This window comes from Epinephelus lanceolatus, chromosome 22 (genome assembly GCF_041903045.1).
Source record: "Epinephelus lanceolatus isolate andai-2023 chromosome 22, ASM4190304v1, whole genome shotgun sequence".
In the NCBI taxonomy this organism is placed as follows: domain Eukaryota; kingdom Metazoa; phylum Chordata; class Actinopteri; order Perciformes; family Serranidae; genus Epinephelus; species Epinephelus lanceolatus.
In genome coordinates, this window is record NC_135755.1 from 17227967 (window position 1) to 17246367 (window position 18401).

At 38.8% G+C, this 18401-nt stretch overlaps 2 protein-coding genes across 5 annotated transcripts; one reads left to right on the top strand and one right to left on the bottom strand.

The window, feature by feature from the left end:
- The first annotated feature begins 2345 nt into the window (after positions 1–2345).
- On the top strand, positions 2346–8603 carry LOC144459768 (C-type mannose receptor 2-like). 3 transcript variants are annotated; one of them, XM_078164381.1, is made up of 8 exons: positions 2346–2469; positions 3379–3448; positions 3673–4059; positions 4511–4852; positions 5357–5425; positions 5799–5867; positions 6241–6309; positions 7305–8603. In XM_078164381.1, the coding sequence occupies exons 2-8, from the start codon at positions 3415–3417 to the stop codon at positions 7664–7666; spliced, it is 1332 nt and encodes a 443-aa protein (XP_078020507.1). In that variant the 5' UTR covers positions 2346–2469; positions 3379–3414; the 3' UTR covers positions 7667–8603. The 3 variants fall into 3 exon arrangements, with proteins under 3 accessions (XP_078020507.1, XP_078020508.1, XP_078020509.1); XM_078164382.1 differs by lacking the exon at positions 6241–6309; XM_078164383.1 differs by lacking the exons at positions 5357–5425; positions 5799–5867; positions 6241–6309.
- Positions 7444–17214, bottom strand: LOC144459767 (uncharacterized). 2 transcript variants are annotated; one of them, XM_078164380.1, is made up of 3 exons: positions 17076–17194; positions 11552–15275; positions 7466–7580 (listed from the first exon to the last, which is right to left on the bottom strand). In XM_078164380.1, the coding sequence occupies exon 2, from the start codon at positions 15261–15263 to the stop codon at positions 11682–11684; it is 3582 nt and encodes a 1193-aa protein (XP_078020506.1). In that variant the 5' UTR covers positions 15264–15275; positions 17076–17194; the 3' UTR covers positions 7466–7580; positions 11552–11681. The 2 variants fall into 2 exon arrangements, 1 of the variants encoding a protein (XP_078020506.1); XR_013488571.1 differs by lacking the exon at positions 11552–15275 and having other exon boundaries at positions 7444–7580; positions 17076–17214.
- Between the last annotated feature and the right edge of the window lie 1187 nt (positions 17215–18401).

The window sequence follows — 18401 nt, forward strand, 5'->3', positions numbered from 1 at the left end:
TGACTGGGACCAGAAAATAATAATTGTCTCTCCATTGACTCCCATTCATATTTTCAGAGCCTAGAGGTCCAATGGGGGTCTGCTGGAAGGGGCGTGGCTTACGAGCTCTATAGAACAAATAAACACACACTAATACTCACTGTGTGTTATTAACATAAAAGAATGAATGCACGTTATTTATCGCTGATTATTTAAAGAATGAAAAAAAAACAGCTCACAGAAAGACTGCGTGCTCTTATTTTGACATGCGGAAATGACGTCATCAGCTGGGTGATCACGTGCTATCCGAAAATGGCTGAGTGATACGGGTGCATTTTCGTTCAGACCAGCGGAAAGTTTGTTTCAAAACTCTGTGTGTGTAAAAAGCAAATCCACACACGTACAACTGAGATCCACAAATGTTTTTTCGATTCACAAATAAAAACCGAGTTCACAAATGCCTGTTTGAAAGTTGTAAATGTTAGGAAGATATTCACAAATGCTTTTCATTTATTTGCAAATTAATTTAATGTATTCACAGATATTTTTTTTTATTTGTGGAATGTGTTTGTGTATTTGCAGATCCGTTTTAAACTTGCAAAATATTTTTGTGAGTTTACAAATCTTTTTTTGTATTTGTGGAAGGTGTTTTATATTTACAGATTACACATTTACACACAAATTGTCCATCTGTTCACACACATAATTATGAAACAAATCTATCTCCATATCATCTAGTCAGAGGCCAAAAGCGCCACCTGGGGTCTGTCTGTTCACGTGCCTTCTTGTTTTAGGGCCTAAACCTAACCAAGCCTTAACTACAGAGTTGTCATGTCATAAAACTGACTGCTTTTTTAACAGTGATTTGTAATGGAATGACGTCGTCCCGCCAAAAACAGCATCAGATCTGTTGGATTTCGAATTCCAAACAATCTGCTGCTTGTTCCATAAATTGATCACCTCCTGTTGTTTATTTTACCAGGACAGCCCCAGCAGACACTGGGTGTTCACATCATTACATGGGAAAACCTTTAAAAAATGCATGTGCAAGTAAATTAAGTATATGTAAGACATGAATTTGATCATCCCATCCACCTCTCCTCTGATCCCAGTCTAAATTGTTTCGTAGACGTGGACGTGTGAATGGCTTCCCATGTTGTACTTCATTATGTCCAGCAGATGGCAGCAGACTGACCACAGCATAGAGTCCACTCATTTCTCTGTAACTGACTCACTCACCAGTGACCTCTGACCCCACGGCTTTGTACATGTCTTTTCAAGTACTCCTCGTCATGGAAAGGTTAGGGGACATATTGGTAGAAATGGAAAATCATGTAATAAGATGTTTTATTTAGCGTATAATCACCTGGAAATACAAATCATCATGTTTTTGTACCCTTAGAAGGGGCTATTTATATCTACATATTTTACATGTACATATTTTTTCAGTTTCAAATAACCTCCGTCCATTTGTTTTGGAGAGAAGGGGATCTCTGCGGATAATTTAGCTCTTGGTATAAACCCCCTGAACGTCTGAGTCTTAAGTTGCAGAAAAAACAAGATGAGCCCACATTAGCAGGAGCTCGGTGAGCAGCCTGTCCATCACGTGCCCAACAACATTAGAGAAACACTGATTTGTAATATAAAACTGCTTTAATCAGTGTTTTACTGGTTTTAATCACCTGTTGTGTTTGTTCTGGAGAGGAGGAGACCTCTGCGGATAATTCAGCTCACAGTAAAAACCTCCTGAACAATGAACACTGGAGGAATCCTGACCTGGAGAAGCTTTCTGCAATCTGCAATCCTCACTGCTAGACACCACTAAATCCCCCTAAGTCTGACACACTGTTCCTTTAAGCTGAGTTTGACACCACAAACCTATTGAAACACATACAAATTACATTACTGTTGAAGCAAATAACTGAGAAACATGCATTTACAGAATTTACAGTCAGTACAAGTAGTACCAGTACAAATATAGTGTACAGGCTAACCTAAAGACTTATTTATTGTCGTATAAATGGACTTTAGTTTCACTGTAAACTGATGGCATTGTTGACTTTGCCTGTGAGTGTGAATGAAAAGAAACAGAATAACAACAAAAATATGTTCAAATCATTGCTGGCATAACAATAATTATATTTCTGACAATGCAAAAAATCTATATTTTCAGAGTAACAAACATGAGCTCAGTTTATTCTCCTTATTAGTGGATATTTAGGTATGACACCTTGTTTTCTGCTCGTTGGACAGAAAACAGGAAAGTGTGTTCCTCTTTTTGTTCCCGGTGCATCATGTAAATGTGTTGTTGTCAACAATAGATCCTTTCTGGACTGTGATAAACATCTTGGACTTGAGTATTTTGATATTCAAATGCTGACGTCAGGTGAAGGCGGCTCAAAGAGAGCATCTACCTGGGGGACATTTTAGTCTTCATCAGCACACAAGGAGAGACACCAGAGTGAAGCGGCTGAGAGGAGGACAGAAGATGTAAGTTATGATTCTGTTGTGTCACTTTGATATATTATTTATTGTGTGTGTGCAGAGGTGGACAGAACAGTAATGTCTTTTTTTCAGTATATATTTCACATCATTTCAAATCAAATCAGATTTGCACTTTGTCTTTTTGTATTTGCCAGATTTAGCAAACAGCTCAGCTCATTTGTGACATGTTTTATAATCACAGTTTATCATTTTAAAGTTTTAATTTCATGCAAAGTTCAGCGTGTTTTACAAAGAGTGGACACAATAACAAGAACACCTGACATTATAATGCAAAGAAATCCAACAATGCTTCAATACTGTGAAGCTTTGTGAGGCCAGTGGACGTCTTCTTGCCCTGGGTTTTACCTCTCAGGCTCAGGATTTGGTTTATGGAGCTTTTTTGGGATGCATGCAGCCTGCTCTGCAGACTCAGGGCTGAGAAAACACTACGTATCTTCTTCTGCATGCTTTTGGGTGTTAAATCTATATATTGAAGAAACAGTAAACAATTTAATTCTGCATTAGTAGCAGTGTATTGTAAGGTGAATATATGAAAACCAGAGCATGATAACAAACAATATGCAGGGTTGTTGTGTCGCACCATACTGAACAGGTGTTTGTTTGTTATTGGCTCAGCCTGATGCATTACATTATTTGTGTTTTATTCAAATAAGAAATTTTAATGAGCTGGAAAACAGTGACAGTTTCACAGTGTGAGTCTGTTCATGCAGGTTTCATCCTAATTTGCATATTAGCTGCTAAACATCATTCTGCTTCCTCATAAACTGGAGGGGGTGGTGACCTTTGTTTGTGTGTGTATTTCTTGATTTTAATGTACACACAGTTAAGAGTTAAAATGTTTATTTTTTTATTTTACTGACAATATTTGTTAAATCCATTGTGTTTGGTTCACAGCACACTGAAATATCAGTTTCATCTAACAGAGCAAAGATGCAGTGGAGTCTGTTTCTGCTCCTTCTGATGGGTAAGTGGATCATCTTATCACATATACAGCAGTGCTGCTGCTGCTGCTGCTGCCATGAAATGATTTCACTTAAAGCTCATTCTTATCATGAAATAAAGAGCAAATCATCCAGAAACTCAGAAATCTAAGTGAATAAAGAGGCGTGGAGTAAGTAGTAGGTGTGTACTCATGATGTTGATTTCATGCTGTCTGCTCCATCACTGCAGTATTTCCTCTGTTATTAGGTCAGTGTTCCTTCTTCATGTGTCACCTCCATGAGTACCACTTTGTTAACCAGACAAAGAACTGGACTGAAGCCCAGCAGTACTGCAGAGAGCATCACACTGACCTGGCCACAGTGTCTAACATGACAGACATGGAGAGACTCCGTGACTCTGCACAGAATCAAGATGGAGCCTGGATTGGGCTTTACAGCGACCCTGAAAGAAATGAGAGAGGGATGTGGCACTGGCAGTGGTCTCTGCCAGGGCTGGAGTTCAATGATAGGGAGAGTAGATGGCATGAGGAAGAGCCGAATGATTTATACAGCCCTGAGAAATGTGTGCAGATGCACAATCACATATGGTGGGATGCCCCTTGTTCTTACAATCATAAATGTATCTGCTATGATGGTGAGAATATATAACTAATAATGTTATTATGTGTATACAGCAGATCATCCTGTCTAACAATAGTTTTCGTTGACATATACCTCCTCTTTTTCTGTGGGATTAAGTAGAAACTTGGCTGATAAGGTTAAAAAATTATTTATTTAAAAGTCAACTGGTGTTATTTTCTATTTATTTATTTACTTTTAAGTAACATTACTGGTAAGTGTGGTGATAAAATGTCTCTTTCTCCACATGCAGAAATGAATTCTAATCCAGTCCTACTTTTAATGATGTGATCCACCTTATTATATCACACACACTTTGATCTTGTAAACATGTGAACCTGCAGTGGATTCATTTGAATTTATCTCACGTTATTGTTTCACCTGTTTAAATAAGAAAAAAGGATTTTTATGAGATGAAATAACTTGTAAACAGTGTGTGTTTCTTAGTTTGTCTGTTTATCCCACAGAAAGGAAGCAATCCAACAAGAGATTCCATCTGATTGAAGACAAGATGAGCTGGCCACAGGCTCAGAGCTACTGCAGAGAAAATCACACTGACCTGGTCAGTGGAGACCAACAGTTAGAGGACAACGAATTCAAGAGAGAGTATAAGTCAAACGAGGTCGTGTGGATCGGCCTGTTCAGAGACTCCTGGAGGTGGTCAGATGGGAGCAGTTTCTCTTTCAGATACTGGGATCTGGAGTTATTCAGAGATGAAGACAGCAGTAAGAAATGTGCTGTGACTCTGCTGGATGGAAAATGGAGCTCCGACGAGTGTGAAGAAACAAAACCCTTCTTCTGCTATGGTGGTGAGTTTTGCAAGAGTCTGTCTAACAGTATTTGTTTTGTGCTACATATTTGTGTATGTATGTTGAATTCCTTTAATATATTCCACACAGGATTTCACATTTTGGATTCTGTCTGTATTCTCACTTCAAGGAAATATACATCTGTTTTTGGTTCACAATAAATGCTTTCTTTAACTGTCTGGCTAAAGTGTCCACAGACTGTCAGTTTCGGCACAGCGGCACAAAGCACTTACGGTGTGTGACATGTGACATGAAGAAGACATCTCAAATTCATATGTCCATGCTCAAAATAGAGGACGCGGGTTAATAGTGCTGATCGCAAAATGACAGAACTGTTTAAGAATGGATTAATCTGATATCAGTGCGTTGCTTAGATTGGAAGCTGTCATATATTTGCATTAAAGAAATTAATCAGCATCATAGCAACACTGTCATGTGACATTATCTAATAATATTACCCAGCAAAGCTTCACACCATGAACCATATATGAGCCTCTGTTTCAGGAACAACCACAAAGAAAGGAACAACAGCAGGTCCCTCATCATCCACTGTTACTGAGGACAAGACACAAGGTGAGCTCATGAAGAAGCTACTACAAGTGAAGCAATAGATGGTTGGATAGTGTTAGAAATAGACCTCCCACTAAGCTGCAGTTTCATTTTTGACCTATTCAGACAGTTTCATTTAAAACATATATATATATCAGGTTACCTTGTGTTATTCATGGATAGTGTTTGAGTGTCTTACTGGTGCCTTCTAGTCAGCTGTTTAAGCTGTTTAAGAATGGATTAATCTGATATCAGTGCGTTGCTTAGATTGGAAGCTGTCATATATTTGCATTAAAGAAATGAATCAGCATCATAGCAACACTGTCATGTGACATTATCTAATAATATTACCCAGCAAAGCTTCACACCATGAACCATATATGAGCCTCTGTTTCAGAGCCAACCACAAAGAAAGGAACAACAGCAGGTCCCTCATCATCCACTGTTACTGAGGACAAGACACAAGGTGAGCTCATGAAGAAGCTGCTACAAGTGAAGCAATAGATGGTTGGATAGTGTTAGAAATAGACCTCCCACTAAGCTGCAGTTTCATTTTTGACCTATTCAGACAGTTTCATTTAAAACATATATATATATCAGGTTACCTTGTGTTATTCATGGATAGTGTTTGAGTGTCTTACTGGTGCCTTCTAGTCAGCTGTTTAAGCTGTTTAAGAATGGATTAATCTGATATCAGTGCGTTGCTTAGATTGGAAGCTGTCATATATTTGCATTAAAGAAATGAATCAGCATCATAGCAACACTGTCATGTGACATTATCTAATAATATTACCCAGCAAAGCTTCACATCATGAACCATATATGAGCCTCTGTTTCAGGAACAACCACAAAGAAAGGAACAACAGCAGGTCCCTCATCATCCACTGTTACTGAGGACAAGACACAAGGTGAGCTCATGAAGAAGCTACTACAAGTGAAGCAATCATGTGACATCGAGGTTTGGCAGATCTCATGGTAAAAACATTATTCCAATTTTAAGATTATAGTGATCAATGAGGTGGGATCTAATTAAAGTATGATCTATGTTTCTATTTTTCACTTTTACATGGTTACCTTGTGTTACTTATATGTAGTTTTTCAGTGTCTTACTGGTGTATTCTAGTCAGCTGTTTAAGCTGTTTAAGAATGGATTAACCCTTTGAAACCTGAGCAGACTGACTTGATTTCTTACAGAATAAATGAGAAGAAGGCAATGAGCAACCAAAGAAAAAATGACCCAAAAATATTCAAGAAATTGGTAAAAAGAAAAAAAAAAAGAGAGAGAGAGAAAATTTAAAACAAACAAACAAGAAAATGACCTGGGAAAGATTTCTGTACCATTTTTTATAAATATTTTCTGTTTTTTTGTTTTATTTTTCACAATTTGGGGGCCATTTTCTACCATGTTACCCGTTGCCTTCCCCCATGTTTTTTTGAAGGAACTGCACCAAATTGCTCAAAGGTTCAAAGGTTAAAATACTTGTGAAAGGCGTCTGAAAGCAGCACAAGAAAAGTGATGTGTGTTGCTTAGATTGGAAGCTGTCATATATTTGCATTAAAGAAATAAATCAGCATCATAGCAACACTGTCATGTGTCATTATCTAATAATATTACCCAGCAAAGCTTCACATCATGAACCATATATGAGCCTCTGTTTCAGGAACAACCACAAAGAAAGGAACAACAGCAGGTCCCTCATCATCCACTGTTACTGAGGACAAGACACAAAGTGAGCTCATGAAGAAGCTGCTATGTTGAATTTCTTTAATATATTCCACACAGGATTTCACATTTGGATTCTGTCTGTATTCTCACTTAAAGGAAATATACATCTGTTTTTGTGAACAAAAACAGATGTATATTTCCTTTAACTGTCCGGCTAAAGTGTCCACAAACTTTCAGTTTCTTCCATGGCAGATAAAATGATCCTGATCAAGGAGAACATGACCTGGGACGATGCCTTGAAGTACTGCAGAATGAACCACTGTGACCTGGTCTCCATCACCAACCATGACGAGCAGCGATGGGTCCAAGAGAAAGCCAAGAAGGCCAACAGTCCCTACGTCTGGCTGGGACTGCGCTACACCTGCACTCTGGGTTTCTGGTTCTGGGTCAATGAAGAGATGGTCACTTATAAGAACTGGGGCGCAGGTGTACCAGCGGATGACTGTGACATGTCTGGAGCCATGGACAGAGGAGGAGAACATAAGTGGTTCAAAAAGAATGACAATGAGAAGTTTAATTTCATCTGTTCTACGTGCTAAACCCTCTATACTCACTGTTAGCAGGCCTTTGATTCATTTACTCACTTTGTTTGCAGTGCTGTGTTACTTTTGGAAACATTTAAACTATAACATGTGTTTGTTGAACGGCATTCTGGGACATGTAGTAATCCCAACCTGAGGGGGAGAGATGTGAAATCACCAGCAGACTTTTTAACAGCAGATTTAAATAGAGAGAAAGTAGCTACATTGAAGTCAGTTTCAAAGCAGCATCAGATTACTGAGGATGTGACCCTGTAAGTAGTGATGGCCAAATGAGGCCTCATGAACCACTGTCTTTATTTTCTGAAGCCACCAGATGGCGCTGTGTGTTCAACAAAGGTTTGAACATTGCAAGTCCTTCAGCCTTTATCTTTAAACCAAGAGCGCCATCTGGTGGGGTGAGAAAATAAAGAAATTGGTTCATGAGGCTTCATTTGGCCATCACTACTGTAATGGCACCTGAATTATCACTATTTGTTATTTTCTCGAGTTGTTGTTGTATTTTATTTCTCTTAAAGTGTGGGTGTTAGAAAGGCTTGAACTATACTGGGACTGTGAGAATACGGAGTAACGTCATATATCATATATCGGACGAGCGTCATATATCCACCAGCCTAAGACAGAGAAGTTAACTCTCAGTTACAATCGAGCTTTAATTCATCTTTTGAGGTTGTATTTAGTTTTCTGTATAATTCACAGTGTGTATGGTCGACATCTTTATGGTAGGAACTGGAATGAATACACCAGTCTACAGTGTACTGGTTTGATTTTGCTTTATGTATTCAAATATGGAACATTTTACTATATTTTCAGGTTTTGATAAAGATCTGGTGATGGTTATATTATGTAAAATCTTTGTCTTTGATTATCACATTTTTGGAGTTTGATGTAAACAGATAATTTCTCTCTCTGAAGCTGAATAAAGTGTTAAAAGACAGAGTGGTCCTCTCTTTTTTTAACTTGAACAAAAGCTTATTTAACCCAAACTATTCTTTACTTAAACATTGTTTTTGTGCTTTAACGTAACCGAACTTTAACTACATTATAAAACTGATTGGTATTTTAACAGTGATTTGTAACAGAATGATGTCGTCCTGCCAAAAACAGCATCAGATCAGAAAACACTTCTAAACAAACTGCTGTTGATGATGTTTGTTTCATAAAACAATCACTTCCTGTTGTTTATTTTACAAGAAGAGACCCAGCAGACTCTGGATGTTCACATTATAATGTGTATAATATGTATAATTCATGATTAGTATTATACCATACACCTAGTGATGGCCAAATGAAGCCTCACAAACCAATTTCTTTAGTTTCTGACCCCACCATATGGCACTCTTGGTTAAAGATAAAGCAGTTGCAATCAAGTGTGCTTTCAAACTTTTGTTGAACAGACAGCGCCATCTGGTGGCTTCAGAAAATAAAGCCCGAGGTTCATGAGGCCTCATTTAGCCATCACCACATACACCTCTCCCCTGATCCCAGTCTAAATTTCATCATGCTAAATTATGCTTCCTCGCCTCCTCTCTCCTCCCATGACCTGGAAATAGTTCGCTCTCAACACGTCTCCTCTTACCTCCACTGTACAGAAGTGAGGCTAAAGTATTCTGGATACAGCCACTGCCATCTTGCTGTGGTGGCATCATTTGCAGCCAGAGTCTGTGCAGTAGGGATCTCAGTGGTATCAAGTTTCCTGTCCATACACTTGTCCGGCCGATCGCAAGCAAAACCACTGAACGCGATCCCACTGACTGGCTCATACAGTTATGAATCATGTTGTAAATCCCCATTTTATAGCACTAAGTAACTAATGAAATCCAAACTTATTAGGAAAGCAAACACTTGAACACACAACAGTGTGATACAAACTACCTAAAATGACAGAAACCATCTTTTGGAAAAATGTATTTGATGTGTACTTTGAGGTTTTAGTTTAGCTCATGTCCCTTCTGGAGAGGGCTGGCTTTATGACCTGTACTGCAGCCTGCCACCAGGGGGCGATGGAAAGTTTGGCTTCACTTTTGTGGAGCTGTCACGTCGTCCATCTTTGTTTACAGTCTGTGGTTGTAATTAAGCAGCACATGGAAACAGTGGAAATTGAAAATGTAAAGACATACTCATATCTTTTAATTCCACCTGTGTTGAACAACAAACTTCTTCAAGTTCTTCTTTAACCCTGACTACATCTTTATCTATCTGTTCACATGAACAATATTTCACTATCTCTCAAAACTGTGTGAAAATAATAAATGGAGTTGTTTCTTAAATCTATAATTACTAGATGTGTAAGTATAGTTTTGTAATATGTATTTCAAATGAACAGTCAACCAGTTTCTGTGATGATAGCTTGATTTTTATTATACAGAATCAAAATGTCTTTAAAATTGTAATTTAAAAAAGTCAGTTTTTAGCTCTTCAAAAATGTAAACTTTAATTGAATTAAAAAAAAACTTAATTACTTCATTAATCCTTTTGTGTCAATCAACAATCAATCTGGAAATCCATCGGTAAAAAAAAATAATAATTTTTTTCTTCCTTTACCTCTGGAGGCACAGCCCGGAGTTTTTTTACTAATCGTAAGTGAAGGGGCCTCACTCCCTTCACTTCCGGCGGTGCCCCCAGAGAATCGCTGTGTTGTTTACAAATACTTCCCAGCAGAGTTTAGCTATATATCACATTTTTCACGTCACTATATCACCGTGTAGACTAATCTGATGTTTGTTAAGTCTATAAACACAATGACTGAATAAACGTTACTATTTCTGTGTGCACGTAATTAATATGGTTATCGTAGATTAGCTGGGCTAACCGTTAGCTGTTAACGTTAGCCGTTAGCGTTGTCTATAACCATAGACTGTATAAAAATAAGGTAATAACTCAATAAACGGTCCGTGAAAAAAATATTTTTTCCAGCGGATATCTTAGTTACAACATGATTGAGCTAGCAAAGCAGTTTTGTGTTGTTATGTGTGGTATTTATTCAGTTATGGGAAATCACGATGTCTAGAAAGCATCAGCTGACAGGGACAGTTAGCAAAGCTAACATCAGGACGTTATCTGTTAAAAGCCTCCCGTTGCCGGATACGACATGAAACTACTCCAGTTAGCTCAATCATGTTGTAACTAAGACATCCGCTGGAAAAAAGATTTTTTTCACGTTGACGAGACGGTATTAATGGAGTGGTCGCTATGGACGCTGAGCTTGCTGTTTCTGTAGGTACACATTTCCTGGGGACACCTGCACGTCTCGGCCATGCCCCCTCCATTGTGATTGGCTAAAGCGCAGCATGTTCAGACTCAAAGCCCCACCCCCCCAGTCGTCTTTCACACAGGGCTACTGACAGATTCTACAATGTAGATTGCAGAATCTGTCTTGAGAGATTAATCAACAATGACTTTGCAGCTACACATTTTACACAATGTTTCAGGTATATGTCCCAAAAAGTAAAACATTAAATACAGTATCACTGTAGTATCAGTATCACAACATTATTTTGTCATCGTCATTTGAATGAATAATAATAAAGAATCAAGGGAACAAGTACATGTATCTTTTAAACATCAAATAAAAACAAAATATAGGAAAAAATAGAGCAAAACTGGAAAACCTCCTTCAAAACTGCACTATGTATATATGCGTGTGTGTAAAAACATTTACAATAATATTAAGACTTATTTGATTGGTGTCATTGAAGTTCTCCATAATAGAGATTAATCTGCTATTGTTCGATTCAACTGACAACAGTTAATACAAAAATATAGCATATTATATTTACTGCCACTGTAGAAACAGAGCCTGCATTACTTAGCATCAAAAATATATTAACAACTGAAACTAGGATGAAACTTGCAAAAAAAAATTAAAGAAAGATGAAACTTAACCTGCAGCAAACTTGAAGTAGGCTGTGTTTCTTAGGTCCAGAGTGTTTGTGGTGAACAAGATTTCCTTACAACACCATCATCTCCTCTATTACTTCCTTGATTTGTTTTGCCTCAGCGCTGAATGCAGAGCTCAGCGTATGATCCTGAGTAGTGTCTTTGCTAAATATCTACCCAGAGAGATCTGTGCTTCTAAGGTATAAACATGAGTCAGGCCCATAGATTCAAGACACCTAAGTTCACTGACAATGTCAAAGGAGGGATGACTGATGAGCTGGAGCAACTTTAGAGGGTCTCTGGAGCAGATGTGAGTCAGGGATTGAGTCAAAAGGACTGCCAAGGACAGAAAATTCTCCAGTGGTACCATGAAGTAGACAAGAGTCTCCTCCACTTTGACACTCCCACCCAAGTCTCTGGCCCTGTGTGCTGTTTTAATGGCCTCATTTATGTTTGCCTTGAAAGACAACAACACTTGGTGTCTGGCTCTCATGTGACTGTCAAATCTGGTGTCTGAATCACTGCAGAGGTTGTTGACTTGTGTGGAGTATCTTTGAGTGACCTGAATTTGTTCACAGTAGAACTCAACAGACTTGAGTGCGTTTTGCAAATCTTCCAGAGCTTGATTGATGCAGTTTGGATCCTGATGCCTGTCCTTGGCTAAAGATGCAAAAGCACGGTTATAATATGCAACTGCTGCCCAACAGTGGTCCTCCTGTATGGCCTTAGTGTACATCTCGATACTCCCTGCAAGATTTCCCTTTTTGCGCAGATCATTGCCAAATGCAATGTAGTGGTGCAGGTTTGATGAGGGTGATTCTCTCTTTGTGAGTTTTTGCTTGGCTGTTTTCAGGTCTTTACCTAGTTTGTGTTTTAAGTCCATGATTGATTCGTTCTCATTGAAGTTTGTGAGGAGCCACATACCCCAGAATTCATTCAGTGCAGACAAATCTGAATCTGCTGGCCTGTTGTTACTGCTTTTGTACACCTCATCTAGTGTTTCCAGGTACTGACTGAAGAGCTCTTCCTTTTTCTGTATCTTTGGGATTTCACACTCCAAGTAGCGAGCTAGCGTTTTTTCCACAGAGTCATTTCTGGTGTCTTTAACTGTCTTTGTTTCTGAATCAGAGGTTTTTGTCAAAATATTCAACACTGTCGAAGTCAAAGATTCAGATACTTTATCACTGGGGCTTTTTTGGTACGATCTGAGTTGCACTACAAAAAGATGTCGATAAACTAGCATGTCATTAGTTGTATTTTCCAGAAAAGATCGATGTTTGCCTAATAAAGCCAACAATTTGGATAATTCTGACAGATGGCTGGAGCAGACAATGAGTTGAGCAGACCCAGGAGATCCTTGTCTGGCAGTGCGACCAAATGCCTGGGCCTCCACACGAGCATTCTTTGGCAAGAAGGTCTGCACAACAAACAAACCTCCAGCTCTCTTTACCTGATCAGAGACCTGAAGGTCTGTCCCACGACCTGCAAGGTTTGTTGCTATGATGACGTCTCCTGCTTCAAGTTTCTTGGCAAAGATTGCAGTATTGTCCATGTTGTTGCTTATGTAAAGCTTCTTGTTTGAGACTTTATCTCCTAGAGTGTTGTGGAGAACCTTTGCTTGATTGATGGTCTCACAGATGACCAACGCAGCCCTTTCATCCCTGTAAAGAGTAGGGTTGGTTTGTGCAGTGACAATGTTGCAGATTTTCTCAATCCATTCTTTTTCATCATCTACAATCACACCTTCTACCTCAAACAGCTTTCTGCGTTTGAATGAAGGTATCTGACAGGTCTTGATGTCTTTGTAGATTTTCTGCAAAGTCTCAGTCTCTGCTTGTTGGCCAAGAGTCCCAGAGATTCCAAAAATCTGATCTCCATATTTTTGCAACAAGCCAACATTGGACATATAGTTTGTGATGGCTGTCATGTCACTCAGCTTGGACTTTGCATGTTTCATTTCAATGAACTGTTGTAGTCCATCTGTCCATTTCATGTTGTTTTCAACAACACCTGTGCAGCTGTAGTCAACAGGCACAATCCCATGTTCCTCAATGATATATTCATGGCCCATTGTCATGGTTTGTGCATAGAATGCATTTTCAATCCAAACCTTGAGTTTAGATTTGACCAGATCTGACAGAAAGCCTGGGACATAGAAGCGGCATTTATCTTGGTTCAGGTCACATGGTGTAAAATACAGGACATCTTTTATTTCTGCTTCCACAGCTCTCTGTACACTCTCTGTATCAGAGTAAATGTACTGACACAAGCCTCCACTGATCAAAAGCAGAGGCACCCTCTGTCTTCCAGTCGTTTCTTTTTGTGGTTCCTTCTTCAGTTCCTCTATCACTCCATCATCATTCATGCAGTGCAGAGCAAACTGGCAAGATGGGAATCTCCCCTCTACTGTCTGAAAGAACTTTGCCAACTGGTGAGCAGTAACACCTGCAGTTTTTTCAGGTAAGAGACTTGAGTTCTTTCTCAGGTCCTTGACCGAACCTTTTGCCAGTATACCTGTGTCTTCAGCCATTTGAAGTATGGTGAACTCGTCAACATCTTTGCGCTTTATGTTTTCAAGCACAACTTGGTGAAATGGGTACTTTCGCCCCACAGTTGTCTCTGAGCCAATCTTGTTGTACTGATTAGCAGTGGCCCAAATGAAAGCCAAGAGTGGATTGAGATGTTGCAAAGCAGGCATATCGCTACTAAGATAGACCACATGGAGGCCCTTATCTAGCATCAAGGAATCAACTTCATCCACAATTGCACATTCAAATGTTCTTTGCCCAAATATGTCCGTTCTATTAAAGTGGTGACGAAGCCAGTCTCCAGCAAACTCTTCCACAGTACCATACACAACCTGACACTTATAGCACTTTTTTAAGTCTTTGGCTTGTTTGTCAGTGTTGCAGTCGACGCTGATTTTCAAAACTTCATAAAAGTCTTGCCATTCTTTCAAATCTCTCTTTGCGAGAACTGATGAGCTGGACATGATGTCTACCTTTTCTCCTCGCAAGGCTCGAAAAGCGGCAAACATTGCCACAATACATGACTTCCCCTCTCCAGTGCCAACTTGAATTAGCCGTCCTGTTTTGGAAAGAGCCATGATACACCAGCTCACCATCTGCGTCAGTCGGGGTCTGAAGTGAGTTTTTTCAGCTGCCTGACAAAGCTTCAGCAACACTTGTTTCAAGTCACTGTGCTGTGATCCATCATTGTGTGAAGTTAGACCTTTGTTGACTGATGACACAATGTCTCTCACATCATCTAAGAGCTTCTCATTAATTTGATTTAACTTTTGTTGACGGATTTCCTCAAGAATTTCACCCAATTGCTTTTCTGGGTCATTGGCTAAACACTTCTTGAGGTTTTCATCTGTCACAGTCTCGTCTCGGACCATCTCCATCAGTGTCTTCTTTCTTGCCCGACATTTCCAACTCAGAGTGATGTAATTAATCTCTATACAGTGCAACATGTTCAACATCCACGAGAGGAGCTGTGATCGGTCAGTTGTTGTTGACTCAAATCGCTTCAGAAGAGCATCAAACAAGTCTGCGGCATCTGCTGGGCTCCATTTGATGTTTGTAACCAGTCCCTGCAGCTTGTTGAGAAGGATTTCTTCATTGTTTCTGGGGGTCATGAAACTGTGAGTTCCAAGTGAAGTTTTGAGTCTTTTAACCAGTTCTTCAACTTTCATATGCGTGTTAGTTTCAGACATTTTGTGGAAGAACTGTCAAATATTGACAAAACAGAAATGGAAAAGAATTAGAGTTTTGAGAATCTTTCTTTAAAACAATACAAAATTCCACGCACAGATTATGTCTTTTTTCAACCCCATATACATTAGCACACGAATTGGATACCAGCTTTAAAACCATGTCAGTGGGCAGTGGCATAAATGATATGTCAAGCACCACATGTGAATCCGCTTAAAAGAATTCTTCACTTGTAAAATGAAGTTTTGTGGGCTGGAGTGCCGGTGACAGGTGTAGCCAAAGGCATTATGTTTTCGTTTTTTTTCTTTGTCTGTAAGTCCGTCCCATTGTCATTAATGTGATATCTCAAAAACACTTTCACCTCAAGGATGAACTGATTAGATTTTGGTGGTCAAAGGTCAATGTCACTGTGACCCCGTCTGTCTCATTCTCATGAATGCAATATCTCAAGAACATTGTGTGGGATTTTTTTTTTCAGATTTGGCACAAACATCCAGCTTTAGTCAAGGATAAACTGATTTGAATTTGGTGGTCAAAGGTCAAGGTTATTATGACCTTGTGTCCATCTGATTGCGATGAGCGCGAAATCTCAAAAAGACCTTGAGGGAATTTCTTCAAATTTGGCACAAATGTCCACCTGGATTCAGCAATGAACAGATTAGGTTTTGGTGGTCAAAGGTCACTGTGACCTCACAAAACATGTTTTTGGCCATAACTAAATGATTTATTTGCTAATTATGATGAAATGTCACACAGATGTCTAATAGTACAACCCCAGAGCTTACTGGAGTCAGTTGGTGAAAAAATAATCATGGACATTTTTAATTTCTTTTTAACTTTATATTGTTTTTATGAATATTTAACCTATCCCTTTAAAGGACATTTCAATTTCAACATTCATGACAACTGTACAAGGGTGAATCCTTCTATGACTCATCCATCACATTTCATTAGGGATCAAAGTTTGCATATTTAAGGGCAGGCCGCTTTGAGTGAGTTGTCAGCCAATAGTGCCCTCGGCTTCTCTGTCAGATATACGCCTTGCTCCTTCACAGCGCCAGCCTCGCAGCCAAATTGTCAACCAGCAGCTTCAGTACAAAATAATCTGTATCAGACATCTATCCACCAACATTGTTTTAAGATAGATTTCTGTATCAGACATCTATCTTAAAACAATGTTGGTGGAACCCTGTTGATAAGGCATTGCCAAAATTTTAGATTTGTAAATGGTTTGTAAGGCAGAGGATAACTTAACCTGCTTTCCCAATAGGTTCCACTTTAGTTTGGTGTGGTGATGCCAGCATTACTACACAGTAGTTAAAATGCATTGAAAAATACACATGTAATGACAGTGAGTCATGGACTGACTGAATGTGGAAAAAAAAACCCAGAAACATATTCATGAAATTGCACTTGTTTTTCTTTTTAGGCTGTTCATCATCTGTTTTGTCAGAAAGTACTTTAAAATAGGTTATAATGCAATGGTTTCACTGGTCTGGCTCACTTGAGATCAAACTGAGTTGAATGTGTCCCATGGACTAAAATGAGTTTGCCAACCCTATGCTACAGCGTTAGAAAATTGGTGTGTATGAATGTGTTTCTAATTTGCAGTAATTTATATTCAACATGGTTCCAACCACAATTTATATTTAGGAGTTTTTCTTCTCTACACCGAGCAGTTACCCTGACTATCAGATATTTGTAAATATGGATAAAAACACAGGTTTTATAACTATTAATTCTATTATATAGCTTAACTGTAGTTTTGTTATTGATGCATGTAATGTGTTGTGGTAAAGTAGTGTGTTACTCACCTGTTAGATGAGGAGTGATGTGTGTCTTTACAAAACCTGGTATGATCTGCTGCCAGAGCATACGCTGCTTTCTTTTATAAACCTAATATTCTTTTCTGTCTCACTAACCTTGTCTGGGCACAGCCTGAAGGGGAATTCCTGCCATACTTTCGGTTTTGGTACTACACCAGCTCTGCAGCAGTTACAGGAAATCCTTATCTCCAAGTCTAGCTAAAGCTCAGAAGCAGAGCAGCTTTGTGTCAGACAGCTACCAGTCAACACTGACAGCTTATAATGTGATGAATGCTTTTTTTTTAATGGCAGACAATTAGAAAGATCGGCATGGCAAATTAGATTTTAATGTTATATATTATCACAAATTAGGCCATATTTTTAAATAATACACATTATTACTTATTTATTTATTTTATTTTATTCATAACTTTCTTCCAATTTCCCAGGTGGTGGGTGGGACTCAGTACCATGACCTACATAATTAAAATTTTTCAAATAAAGTTTATCTTCTTGGAACACACTAGTAAAGGATTAGTAAAACAAATGTGTTTGTCGATCCTTTTTCTTTCCCCTGAAGATAGTCCAAAGGCAGAGTGCAGTATCTGTCTTTAACTGTATAATGTCTTTGGGTTTAAAGTAATTGGCTTAAAAAGGCATCTAAAATCTAAACTTTGCAAGTTAAAATTTCACTCGGCCAGCCAAAAAATTTCATCCATCACCTTTGCACTATGGTACTGCCTGGTGTAGCCACCAGCCAAAATAGAAAGAACACTGTGTACAAAAGTCATACCACGCCCGGTTGTCTGCAGACAAATTCCCCTACATTCACAGATGATTCAAACATGGTTTTCGTTTTATTAACAGACAATCAGGTGACTTCTTGGAAGCATATTGTGTTGACCCTCCCCCCCATGCACTAGGTGTCACTGTTCGTGTTCCTGGTCACCGGCTGCATGAGGCACACCAGAGGCCTGCACTCTACAAAGCAGGATTTTTGGTTTGTGACGTAACTTCAGGACTAACTGTAGGTTTTCAGAACTATGGAGCTGGTTCCCTTCTTACCAGAGCAAATCACCATGGTAACTTATTCTGATCAGCTAACCTGCCTGCAGCAAGTATACAACAGAGAAGGCCTACATGATAGAAATCAACATTCTTCTGTTTTATTTTAATTTAAAAGCTTTCCTTTATTTCATTGTATTCGATTTGATGAATGAGTGTGCATAGCACTCTAACTGAGGTATAAGTGCTCTTAGTTTAAGTCTTATCATTATACTCCACATGTGGCAAAACAAACTCCTAAAGAACTGGGACTATGTTATTGAGTTTCAG